Raw genomic sequence first — 12,916 nt, 5'->3', positions numbered from 1 at the left:
TTCAGAAAACTGACCTAGTACCCTCTGCCGCTTTTGTCAGTTCTGGTAATGTCAATAACTGCGGAAGCACAGGAAGCACAATGAGCTCATCGTAAGTTTGGGCAAATAAAAGGTGATATTTGCATATTCAAATTGCTGTGTAAGAGCTGGGGCTGTAGCTCAGTTGGTAAAGTGCTTTCCACAGCACGTTCAAGGACTTGGGTTCTATCCCCAGCACTGCAAAAAAAAAAAAAAAAAAAAAAAAAAGAAAAAGAAAAAGAAATTGCAGCCTGAAAGAGCAATTTTTTATGAAAAATATTTTTAAAATATTTATTTTAGGGGCTGGGGATGTGGCTCAAGGGATAGCGCGCTGGCCTGGCTTGTGCGAGGTGCTGGGTTCGATCCTCAGCACTACATAAAAATAAAACAAAGATGTAGTGTCCACTGAAAAATTAAAAAATAAATATTAAAAAAAAAATTCTCGGGCTGGGGATGTGGCTCAAGCGGTGGTGCGCTTGCCTGGCATGCCTGCGGCTCGGGTTCGATCCTCAGCACCACATATAAACAAAAGATGTTGTGTCTGCAGAGAACTAAAGAATAAATATTGAAATTCTCTCTCTCTCTCTCTCAAAAAAAAAAAATTCTTCAAAAAAAATATTTATTTTAGTTGTTGATGGACACAATACCTTTATTTTTTTTTGTTTATTTCTATGTGGTGCTGGGGATTGAACCCAGTTCCTCATGCATGTTAGGTGAGTGCTCTACCACTGAGACATAACCCCAGCCCTTATGAAAACTTTTTAATGTTTAAGGAAAATTTACGGAAAGAAGTGACTGGTTAAAAAAGAAGAATTCAGCCCCCAGGGGTGGCCCACACTTGTAATCCCAGCTGATGGGGATTATGATTTCAAAGCCAGTTTTAGCAATGGCAAGGCGCTAAGCAACTCAGTGAGACCCTGTCTCTAAATAAAATACAAAATAGGGCTGGGGATGTGGCTCAGTGGTCAAGTGCCCCTGAGTTTAATCCCTAGTACCAAAAAAAAAAAAAAGAATTCACAAACTAATAGTTACTCTTTTCTTTTAGTTTGTCTGAGCCACTCTCTGAAAAGGACTCCTCATCAGATGACTGGACAAACGTTCAGAGCAGTGAGAATTTAGACAGTTCTGGATCTTCTTCTATGGTATAGTATTAGTCTCTAATATTTTTTTCTTGTATGTTTCCTCATTTGAAAGTGAAGGATTCATATGTTTTCTTTCATACATGGAGATAGGAAGGAGAAAGGAAAAGTGGGGAGGCGGATCTCATGAAAATCAAAGGGAGATCAGTAGAAGAAAGCGGGTGGAGGGAATGGTGGGAGAGTGCTGGGGAGTGAATCTGACAAAATTATGTAGTTATATTGTGTGCATGTACGAATGTGTAACAAAAAATCCCATCATTATGTACAAGCATAATGCACCAATAGAAAAATATGGAAAGAGAAAAAAACTGAACTTCACGCCTGGGGTTGTGACTCAGCGGTAGAGTGCTTGCCTAGCACATGTGAGGCCCTGGGTTCGAACCTCAGCACCACATAAAAATAAATAAAAATAAAGGTATTGTGTTCAACTACAACTAAAAAATAAATATTAAAAAAAATGACCTTCACTATGCCACAAAATTTTTATGTTTTTGTCTCAAGTTCTCATGCTAAATAATACTATTTAGCAGTCTTTTGATTCTTTTTTTATTATTATTTTAATATTATTTTATTATTGGGGCTGGGTTGTGGCTCAGTGGTAGAGCACTCACCTAGCATGGGTGACGCACTGGGTTCAATCCTTAGCACCACATAAAGATAAATAAAGGTATTGTGTCCATCTACAACTAAAAATTTGTTTAAAAATATTATTTTATATTGTTTTTCAAAATATTTTATTTTTTTATTAACCTTCACTCCTCACATGGAAAATTCTTTCACATTTCACTCCCATTCTTCCTACTCAACTTGTGTTTTTAAACATTCCTGTGATCTTATTTTTTTCCTCCTATTAGTTGGACAATATACGAAGGCTCATTGATATAGTTCTACTTCTGTTTAAAAAACTCAGAACTAAACTTAAAAAAAAATCAGATAATTTTTTACAAAAGCATTCTTTTTATAAGGAAATACAAATTAATAACAAAAACCAAACAACTCAGGAGAAATATGTACAGAGTGTCTGAGTAGATATTTTTGAGGTGAGACACTCAAATGGGCAACAAATGTGAAAAGATGCTATATTTTACTAGGTTTCAGGAAAACGCAAATCTAAAGAACAGTTAGATGCTATTTATATCCCTGTATGAGTGACAAAATTCAAGTCTTGCAATACTAACTTTGGTCCAAGGCTTAACAAGAGTGTGAACATGTGTGAAGCTGTTTATCTTATAGACTTAGAAATGTGGTCAGGGAGACACTTAAAGAAACAAGATGAAAGCCAGGTGTGGTGGTGCACACCTGTAATCCTAGCTACTTAGGCTAAAGAAGGAAAATCACTAAGTACAAGGTCAACTTTGTTAACTTAGTGAGACTCTGTCTTAAAATTAAAAAATAAAGGACCTGGGGATGTAGCTCAGTGGTAGAGCACATCTGGGTTCAGTCCCTAGCATGGGGGGGAAAACATAGGGGGAAGCCAACCAAGATGATTTAAGACTTAATCATCTTATCCTAAATGAAACATCTTAAACTATTTCCCACTTTCTTTCTTTCTTTCCTTTTTTTTTTTTTGTAGAATGGTCTCAGTAGTAATAAAAAGAAGAAAAAAATGTGAGTATTATTACACTTCAAACATATTTTGGACTAAGGTTTTGTTTCAGATTTAGTTTGTCAGTCTTATTTATTGTCTTCAGTATTCATAGAGCATTATACATGTTTATTTGAGTGGAGTTTCAGAAGATGTAAAAGCTTGAAATCTATAAATAATTTTTAATATATAGGGAAATCTTTAAATATATATGTGTGTGTATGTATATATATATATATATATAAAATATAGCATAAATACATATACACATGCTGCACTGTAGACATAAAGCCCTATGGTGATTGCTAGATTAGTTAGTTAATGGCATTATTTTGGATGAGGCTGTGAAGAATTGGGCTTAGAGAGGTGTTTTCAAGGGAAGTACATTAGTTTACAGACAGGTAGGGTAAAGATATTGTAATAGCTTGAGTTGTAAAAAAGACCAAATATTATGTAAGTTATAGTGAATTGTTTTCTTTAACTGAAGAGAATAGCAAAGAGGCAAATATAGTCAGAAACGAGAGAGGACAGATGGAGCCATAATAACCCACTAACATTTTCAACAGTAGATAGACATGTTGAAAAAAGATGATTCCTGATGTGAATGGAGAGAGAGAAATGAGACTGCATTGGGCCTGTGGCCATGGTTATTGAGGCAGCAGAATTTGTAAAGGAAGGGTCGGCCTGACTTGAGGAGATAGCATGTAGTAGCCAGGTGAGAGGGTGCAGAAGAAGGAAAGGAGAAAGCATATGAACATTGCTCCATTTTGGACAGGCTGCAGACGAGAATCATGCCACTGCTAATGCTAAGGAAGCTGAAGACTGGAGGGCCCAGGGGGGAGAAAGCAATTGGGATATGCTTAGTTTCGGGTGACTGAATTTCCAATCACAGAAGGCTTATCACCAGTGAGGAATGATGGCCAGAGAAGGTGCCAGGAGATACACTTCCTGAAGTTTTGAGTCTGGAGAAAGAAAAGGAGAGGCAAATGGCATGCCAACAATAAAAGTGAAAAAGAGAGTCAGGAAAGGGATGAACAATTATTGGAGGGCAGAGAATCATAGTATATCGTTTTATAAAACAAAAGGTTAACACTTTCTACCCTGCTTTTCTAATAGTTGATGCAAATTATGCAAACCCTAGTGCAAGACATAAAACCTGCTATAAACAAGTTATATTTGAATTTTATTTGAATTTTATATTCTTGTCTTAATTTTAGAAGTTTGGCAGCTAAATTTGACTCTTATAACGTAGAAGAAAACCAGTATACTGTGGACCACAGGTAAGAATCTGTTTAAAGATATATTTGTTCATTCAACAAAAGTTTCTTAAGGGCCGGTCATAAGATTAAGTTATACTCCCACCCAAACAGTTTTATAGTTGTAGCCCAGTGAGACCCACAAAGGATCATTGTCTCTTGGAGAAGTAAGGTTTAGATAAATCTAAATGAAATGTGGTAAATATAGATCTCTGTGATGCTCATGAGTTTTTCTGATATCCATGGATGTTATTGATATTGAAAGCAAATACTCCTGTAAGCCTGTGTGTGATTAAACAACAAGTATGCCTGTAGGAATCAGAATAGATCCATTTGGCTCTGTTATCTGTTTTCTAGTTTCATATCAGATTTCACCTGAAAAAAGTTGTTCCTCTATTGTAGATGATATGTTTGGGTTTAAATTAAGCATTTAATGCCAGACATGGTGGCCCATGTCTGTAATCCTAGTAGCGTGGGAGATTGAGGCAGGAGAATCACAAGTTCAAAGCCAGGCTCAGCAACTTAGCAAGGCCCTAAGCAACTCAACAAAACCCTGTCTCTAAATAAAATATAAAAAACAGGCTGGGAATGTGGCTCAGTTAAGTGTCTCTGGTTAAAAAATAATAATAATAATAAGCATCTGAAATGAAAGAGGTCTGTTTGCAAAAGTAGGGCATTGAATACAAGTTTTAAAAAGCAACGAAGAACCTATACATATTTATTAAGCCCCTGATATATATCTGGCACTATACTGGGCATTGGGTTTATTATAGGACCAAATATAACCATTTTCTCCTCTCATGCAGTTTGGAGGGGATGACCAACATTAAATATGTATTTACATAAAAACATCAGTAATTACTAAATGTGGTCGAAGCTCCAAAAGAAAAGCAATAGCATGGTGAGAAGTGGAAACAAGACCTTTGAATTTAGTATTAAGGGTGAGACAAGACTTCCCTGAGGTCACATTTGTGGGGAGACCTGAGAATGTGTTAGCACAAAAGAGATGGTGTAAAAGGAAGTGTGAGTGAGAAGGTGAAGGTGGAAAAGGTGATGTGCATTTGAAAAGCAGACAGGCTGTGTGCTGGGAGCAGAGGGCTGAATGCCATGGGGTAACACCTGAGAAGGAAGTGAGAAGAAGATCCTATGACACCCCCTGGGCCCTTTAAGGGCTTTCTGTTTTTTGCCAAATGCAAAGATAGACTAGTGGAGGTTTAGCAGGAGGGAAACATGATCACATTGAGTTTTCAGTATCTGGTTGCTGTGTGATCATGGACTGGACTGGGGCAGAAGAGGAAGTGCAAGTCCAGTAGGTAAACTGCTGCAGGAAACTTGATGGATGCGTGGCCTGGGATGAAGACACTGGAGGTGGAAAAGTGGGTAGGTTCCAACAATATGATTAGAAAGAATTGGCAGGACTCAGTGATGGAACGTGGGGTTTGAGGGAGAGGAGAAAAATAGGTTATTATAAATCAAGGCAGGTTCAGAGTATCTGCTCATTTCTCTAACAGTGTAGAAGCTGTGGAGCACAACAGAATGCTTCCTTAAAGTTTTATACTTGTGGAAGGATTCTTTGACTTATGTACAGGTAGAAGTTGACCGTGACCCCTAGGGGCAAGGGGTTGGATTCTCTACCGAAGGAGGAAGAGCAGAAGGGACCACCCTTTGTGAGTGAAGAGTCTGCAAAACTAGACTTTTAATAACCAGAAGGGGAGAATCATTTGACTATCCAGCCCTTTTCACTGTGAAGGGAGGTGGGGGAAGGGAGCAAAAACCAAACCTCAGAATAACAATCGTATTTATCTTTAAGGTTTGCCAAAGATTTTAAAGATATAGAACGAATTGGCAAAGGTGGATATGGCCAAGTTTTCAAAGCAAAACACAGAATAGATGGAAATATTTATGTTGTTAAACGTGTCAAGTATAATAACAAGTAAGTAGTAAATGTTTTATTTTTTTAAATGAGTTGCTTGTTGAACCTGCACTGTTCTTTTTTCATGTTTCTCTTTTTTTTTTTGTTAGCATATCATTTACTTCTTTCTGGTCCTCCTTAAACATTATATTCTACCTAGAGTTTAGCTTAATCTGAAATCATCTCATTTTACTGTGGTTATTTTAGTTAAAAGGGGGGTTATCCACTGATCATTCTTTTCAGGCAGTCTTGAAAACTGATGCTATAGAATCATTTGGTTTAAGGTGATCTTTGAGGTTTTCTAGTCTCATTCCTTACTTTATAGATGAGGAATCTAAAGTCCAAAGATGTGAACTAATTTATCTGAGGTTAAAGCTTGTTGATACTTATTCTGGTTATCTATTATTGCATAGTATACTGCTCCAAAATGCAAAACAGTAAAAAAAAAAAAATTAACTGTTTCCTGTCATGGTACTGTGTGTTGATAGTTCTCAGTGGGGCAATGTCTGTCGGACTCTCCCAACATTCTCAGTTGGGAGTTATTTGAAAGCTTGATCAGGCTGGACGTCTGAGATGGACAGCAGGTGAGGCTAACTGTGGGCTGGATATTCAGCTGGGACTGTCAGTCATAGCACCTTCACATAGCTTCCTTGAGTGACCTGGGTATTATCCAGATTGTGGCTATATGCAAGAAGATATCAGTCACAGTCTATTAACAGTGGAAAATTAGAACAAACAAAAATATGCAGCAATAAAGAAATGGTTAGGGGCTGGGGCTGTAGCTCAGTGGCAGAGCACTTGCCTAGCATGCGTGAGGCACTGGGTTGGATCCTCAGCACCACATAAAAATAAACAAATAAAATAAAGGCATTCTGTCCATCTACAACTATAAAAAATATTAAAAAAAAAAAAAGAAATGGCTAAATAGGTTTTGTTTTCTCCCTTAAGCAATGGCTGTTTTGCAGCCATTGAAAATGAGGGACATAGACTGCAGTATTTACTCATGAAATGATATGATGCTGGAAATAGCTTCACAATACTCCAGGGGAGGAGGAGGAAGTGGGTAAGAGAACAAACAAAATGAGATCAGCCAGGAGTTGATAACTGTTTCATTTGGGTGATGACTTGGCAGGTGTTTGTTAAACTATTTGCTCTATTTTTTTTGTGTTTCTAAAATATTATATCAAAAACTTTATATTTGAAGCCAGGTGCCATTGTACATACCTGTAATTCCAGTTACTAGGAAGCTAAGACAGGAGGATCACAAGTTTTAGACCGGCCTGGGCAACTCTGTGAGATCCTGTTTCAAAATAAAAAGTAAAAAGGGCTGAGGATATAAGTTAGTGGCAAAGCACCCCTGACTTTAATCGTTAGTACTGAGGGAAAAAAAGCAACTTTATAAATTGATGCTTATACAAGTTTTTTAAAAAGTATTTATTTATTTTTTAATTGTAGTTGGACACAATACCTTTATTTATTTATTTTTATGTGGTGCTGAGGATCGAACCCAGGGCCTCGCACGTGCTAGGCAAGCGCTCTACCACCGAACCACAACCCCAGCCCTATACAAATTTTGTTACAAGGAAAACTGTAAAGATAGCATGTCACATGAAAAAATATAAAATTATATAGTATAATTACAAATATACAAACATGTATATGAAGAGACACTATCAGAAATAATCTTAAATAATAACTGATTTGGGGGAGATTGTTGAAGCATCAGTAATTTTTTCTTTAGTTTTACAAATTTTATGTCACATAGAACTTCTTAAAAATAAAATTGTAAAATGCTTATGTATCTTTGGAAACTCAATTCTTTTCACTCTATTTAGCAAGGCTATGTCAGAGCTTTTGCTAAAACCCATATAAAGCTCCTGTAGTATGTAGTGAAGTTTTTGCTTCTCTGCATAAATTACCACTTTGGTATGTTTTTGTCACACTTTGAAAATTCTGAATAAGGGGTTGGGGTTGTGGCTCAGCAGAAGAGGGCTCACCTAGCATGTGCGAGACGCTGGGTTCAATCCTCAGCACTGCATAAAAATAAATAAATAAAATAAAGACATTGTGTCCAACTCTAACTAAAAAAAAATTTTAAAAAGAAAATTCTGAATGAGGTTTTGCGTGTTGCTTGGTTAACCTACCCTTATTGTCCAAATGGAGTTTGCTTGTGAAATCCCAAGATTTTGTCCAAACAAAACATGGTATATGATTTAATTATCATGTTGTGTCACTAGCATTTCAAAAACTAACTGCAAATGACTTTTAAATTGAAGCACTTAACTCACTGCTTTTTCTTTTACATTGAGAGTGAGAAATACTGTTTTTTTCCCCCTATATATTCAATTTTTCCTCCTGGATCCCATTCTAAAACTTGATGTAGGAACCACAATGACTGTTTATTAACTGTGTGGACAGTTGTTTTCTGATATTTGAATGTTTTGTATTTATCAGGGATGTATACTGACACATTTGTGTTCCTGTTCCTTTTAACAGGAAGGTAGAGCGTGAAGTACAAGCACTGGCCACATTTAAACATCCCAACATTGTTCATTACTGCAGTTGTTGGGAAGGAGTCGATTTTTATGAGGATCCTGAAAGCAGTGCAATGTAGGTAAAAAGAAGTTCTCATAGCTGTAACAAGGTGGAAGGAAACCGTCATTTCCTTTCATGGATGGAAAGAGACCATCAATCATCACAATTAATAATCACAACCAGTTCTGACAGATGCTGTTGTGCTTGTCCTAGCCTTGCTCCAAGTTGCTTTTAAAAGCCTTCTGATAAGTCTGGTAGAGTAGAAGAAGAAGAACGGGAGAGGGGAGGGAGGAAGAGAAGGAAAAGGGGGAAGGAAGAGGAAGGATCATGAACTAAAATCAATTTCCGTGAGCCCTACCAGTATGTATAACTATAAAGCTCTAATAATAATAAAACATTTTTAAAAAATGAAAACCTTCTTTTAGCTGGGTGTGGTGAGGCATTCCTGTATTCCTGGTAACTCAGGAGACTGAAGCAGGAAGACTGCAAATTTAAGGCCAGCCTTAGCAACTTAGCAAGACCCTGTTTCAAAATAAAAAATAAAAAAGGCTGGGGATGTAACTCAGTTATGATTTCAATCCCCCCTACTACAGTTAATTAATTAATACCTTCTTTTATGTCCTCAGCTGTTTTCAAAATTTCAGATTTAGCTTTCTTAACTCCACTGTTTAATATATAGCTCTGCCCCCACCTTAGGACTCAGCAAGGTCCTAAGAAACTTAGTGAGACCCTGTTTCAAAATAAAAAATAAAAAGGGCTGGAGTTGTGGCTCAGTGGTTAAGCACCTCTGGGTTCAATGGCCAGTACCAAAGAATAAAAATAAAATAAATAAAATAAATCAGTCCTCTAACTTTTATCTCATAGTAAGCAATTTATTGCCACTTTAATCCTAGAGTTTTTGTCCTATATAGTTGTGTTAGGTTTGTTTTCCCTCAGCCTCTTTCCTATTAGGCTACAGTTCCTATAATGATAAGGATAGTGCCTATTCATTTTCTCATTTCTAGGTGCCTGTTTTGTGCCTTTCACAAAGTAGATGCTCAGTTGATTGATGTGAATTAACATGTTTCAAAATTATATAATAATGGAATCTGGTTTTCTACCATTAATGGTCTTATTCCTGTCTATTAGAAAAATTATCAAGGGTCTTTAGCTTTAAATAATGAGCTGGCTTGTATTTTGTAAATGAGCAAAACAAAAATCTAGATACTTGGAAACCTATGATTTAAATAGAAAATGGCTTATGATATTTTGATTTAAATTTATTATATTTAGATTTCTGTTTTGAGGCATGTTTGGGTGTACATAAGAAGCTATAACTAAAAATATTTTTAAAAATTTATTTTTATTGCTTTTAACATTCTGTGAATTTTATATCCAGAATAAAGACCAAGTGCCTTTTTATCCAAATGGAATTGTGTGATAAAGGGACATTGGATGAATGGATTGAAAACAGAAGACAAAACGTACCAGACAAAGCTTTGGCTTTGGAATTATTTGAACAGATAGCAGAAGGAGTGCATTATATACATTCAAAAGATTTAATTCATAGAGACCTCAAAGTAAGTGGGAAATGTACTTCATAAGTTGATGACTGTAACTTAGTAATTGAAAATTTTATCTTCTCTGGTTTTAGAATTATGATTGATCAATAGCCATGGCAAAATACTATCTCTGATCCTTTGAGGTTAGAAGGGGTCTAGAGCATGCCTCAGTTACCATTTTGTGCAGATAGGAAGATCTCCGGGGCGTGTGAACTGGGGTCTGACTATCAGCCAAATAAGACTGCTCATTCACATCCAGTCTTATTTGTCTGATAGTCAGACCCCAGTTGAAAGACTAACTTTCCTAAACTGAACATTTCTGTACAAATAATTGTGGCTGCTACTACTCAGGCTTGTTCAAATGTCATGGTTCCCTATTCCCTTAGTCCTTACCCCGAGGAGAGTGGGTGAGGGTTGCTGGGTCCAGAGTCTAGTATTTTTTTTGGTTGGGCCTTGAAGTTTGGCCCAGGATTGGTAAATGCAGTAATCCAAAACTTGGAGCATGTATCATTCCTTAGTATTTTTGTTTTCCTTTGGTTTTTATGGTCTGAACAAGCAATGTTCCCATGTTTCTTTTTCATCAAAATGAAAGACAAAGAGGCAGCCTTTTAGTCGCTCCTCCATACTCTTTTCCCCTTCCTTACAAATGATCTAGGCTAAAATCCTACCTCTGAGCCTTTGCTCATGTTCTTGTCTCACAGACACTCTTCTGCCTATTTCCTTTAGTCCCAACTCCTTTACTCAGCCTTCCCTGATCACTGTGCCAGAAGTCCCTCATCCATGTGGACCTTGGCTGTCTGCTTACTCTACCTGTCTAACACGGCCAGGAAAAGGAAAGGAGCAAAGCAGTTTCTGAGGAAAATAAGTGCCCATGTGTAGAGTTGTTGGCTTGACCTAGCTAGGATTCAGTGGCCCTCACAGAATACTGCTTGGGTCTTCCCTGGGGCTGGATGTCTGATACTTTGACGTGTGAGCCCACCTGGTTCTAATAGTTAATGTTAACGCTATCTAAGAGTGATTTCAGGAGTTAGAACATTAGATGGACCATGTTCAAAAGAAGAAATTGACTGTATTGGTTTGGGATCAGTCATACAATTAAGTAAGCAGTTAAGCAATTGTTTATCTGTTAATTGAATTCTAATCTGATTGCTAATTTCTGCCCAGGGCCTGTCAGGCTGGCTTTTCAGAAGCTCCTTGTATCCTTCCCTAGTCTTTTCCTTCTCAGTTCTTTTACTAGGCTTTGTCATAAATGTTACTCCACAAAGTATGTGTGTGTAGAGCCCAACATTGTGTTTAAAGTCTAGCCTTTGCAGGAATAGCAAAATATTAATTTCCACATCAACAACCTTCCTGTTTTCATGGTCTGTGGGATATTGGTCAATACCTTCTACAAAACTGTGTAATGGGGCTGGTCACTCTTCATTCTGTACTTCTTCTTCTTCTTTTTTTTAATTGGCTTAAAGGATTACTTAGGAAAAATAATTTGTGCTAGTTGTCAGCTCCCAGGTAGCTTAGAATTCTTTCAACATGAAGGGCATGTGTTTGTAAGAAGTTGATAGAGCCCTGGAAAAGTTGACATAAAGGAAGCTCCTTGGAGAAATTCTGCACAGGACATTCTGGAGCATTAGTAGGAATGGATCCATTTAGAGAATCTCAAAATTGGATGGGGTCTTAAGGGTGTTTGCTTCAATCCTCATCTGATCCTGAACTCATATTTGTGATATTTTCTCTGGTAGATGTCTAACTCCATCCTGGGATGCAGAACTCTCTCACTCTTTGAGCCACATAATCAGTATGTCAGTGTATTAGAATATATTAAAGCAAACCTTCAGGTCATGTCTACCCTGTAGACCAGGATCCATCCCTGGATCCCTTCAGAATGAGTCTACTTTTCACTGACAGCTGTTGAGATACTTGGAAGTACCTATACCCCAAGCTACCTCTGCTGTTGACTAGAAAGTCTTTCTTTCAACTGGCATTGTAGAGACTGTGATATTAAATTCTCTGATTTTTGACTACCTGGATAAGGGTAAATGCCATAAAAGTAAATACAAAAGTAGCCTTTGCTAAGATAATTTGGACATGTGGTATTACTCTGTCAAATTGGTACATATAAACTAAAATTTGTTTGTTTTTTTCCCATAGCCAAGTAATATATTTTTAGTAGGTGAAAAACAAATAAAGATTGGAGACTTTGGACTTGTAACAACCCTGAAGAATGATGAACTGCGAACAAGAAAAAAGGGAACTTGGCGATATATGAGCCCAGAACAGGTAAGTTCCCTTTCCTCTCTGCTCTTATATATGTTGCTTCTTTAATTTTTTAAAATTACAAAAATATTAGACCTTTCTCATAAAATTAAAGCATTAGAGAAGTATATAGAATAAGAATTGAAAATTCCCTTTGTATCAGTCAGTTTTTTTCCTGCTGTGATAAAAAGACCTGACTAGAACAATTTTAGAGGAGGAAAAGTTTATTTATCGCTTATGGTTTCAAAGATCTCAGGTATAGATGGCCGACTCCATTGCTCTATGTTGGAGATGAGATGGAACATCAGGGCAGAAGGGTGTGATGGAGTAAAGCAGCTCAGGATATGTGACAATCAGGAAGTAGAGAAATACTCCCCTCAACTGTGGGTTTGGGTTCTGGGATACCCCCTCCCACCCCACAGATTCCAAATACATGGATGTTAAGCCCTTCTATGAAATGGTACAGTATTTGCATACAGCAAATACTACATATGCATCCTCCCATGTATTTTAAATCATCTCTACATTACTGATGATACCCAATGAAAATGCCACATACAAAGCTATTATATTGTACATTGCTCAAGGAATAATGCTTAAACAATAGGAAAAAGAATCTTTACATGTTCAATACAGATGCAGAGTTTTTTCAAGATTAATCTGCAGTTGGTTGAATTGTC

The 12,916-nt window shown here is 37.0% G+C and overlaps 1 protein-coding gene across 2 annotated transcripts in view; it reads left to right on the top strand.

Moving 5' to 3' along the window:
• Eif2ak2 (eukaryotic translation initiation factor 2 alpha kinase 2) overlaps nt 1–12,916 on the top strand; it is a 36,788-nt gene that overhangs the window by 11,364 nt on the left and 12,508 nt on the right. For both annotated transcript variants that reach the window (XM_076832580.2, XM_076832579.2), the window contains exons 6-13: nt 6–91; nt 1,064–1,160; nt 2,731–2,765; nt 3,960–4,022; nt 5,809–5,931; nt 8,407–8,520; nt 9,824–10,004; nt 12,132–12,260. In XM_076832580.2, coding sequence (XP_076688695.2) covers nt 6–91; nt 1,064–1,160; nt 2,731–2,765; nt 3,960–4,022; nt 5,809–5,931; nt 8,407–8,520; nt 9,824–10,004; nt 12,132–12,260 — 828 coding nt within the window. The remainder of the gene's footprint in view (nt 1–5; nt 92–1,063; nt 1,161–2,730; nt 2,766–3,959; nt 4,023–5,808; nt 5,932–8,406; nt 8,521–9,823; nt 10,005–12,131; nt 12,261–12,916) is intronic.

This window comes from Callospermophilus lateralis, chromosome 14, assembly GCF_048772815.1.
Source record: "Callospermophilus lateralis isolate mCalLat2 chromosome 14, mCalLat2.hap1, whole genome shotgun sequence".
Classification (NCBI taxonomy): Eukaryota; Metazoa; Chordata; class Mammalia; order Rodentia; family Sciuridae; genus Callospermophilus; species Callospermophilus lateralis.
The sequence above is the reverse complement of the archived record's forward strand: the minus strand, read 5'-3'. Positions and strand labels throughout refer to the sequence as shown.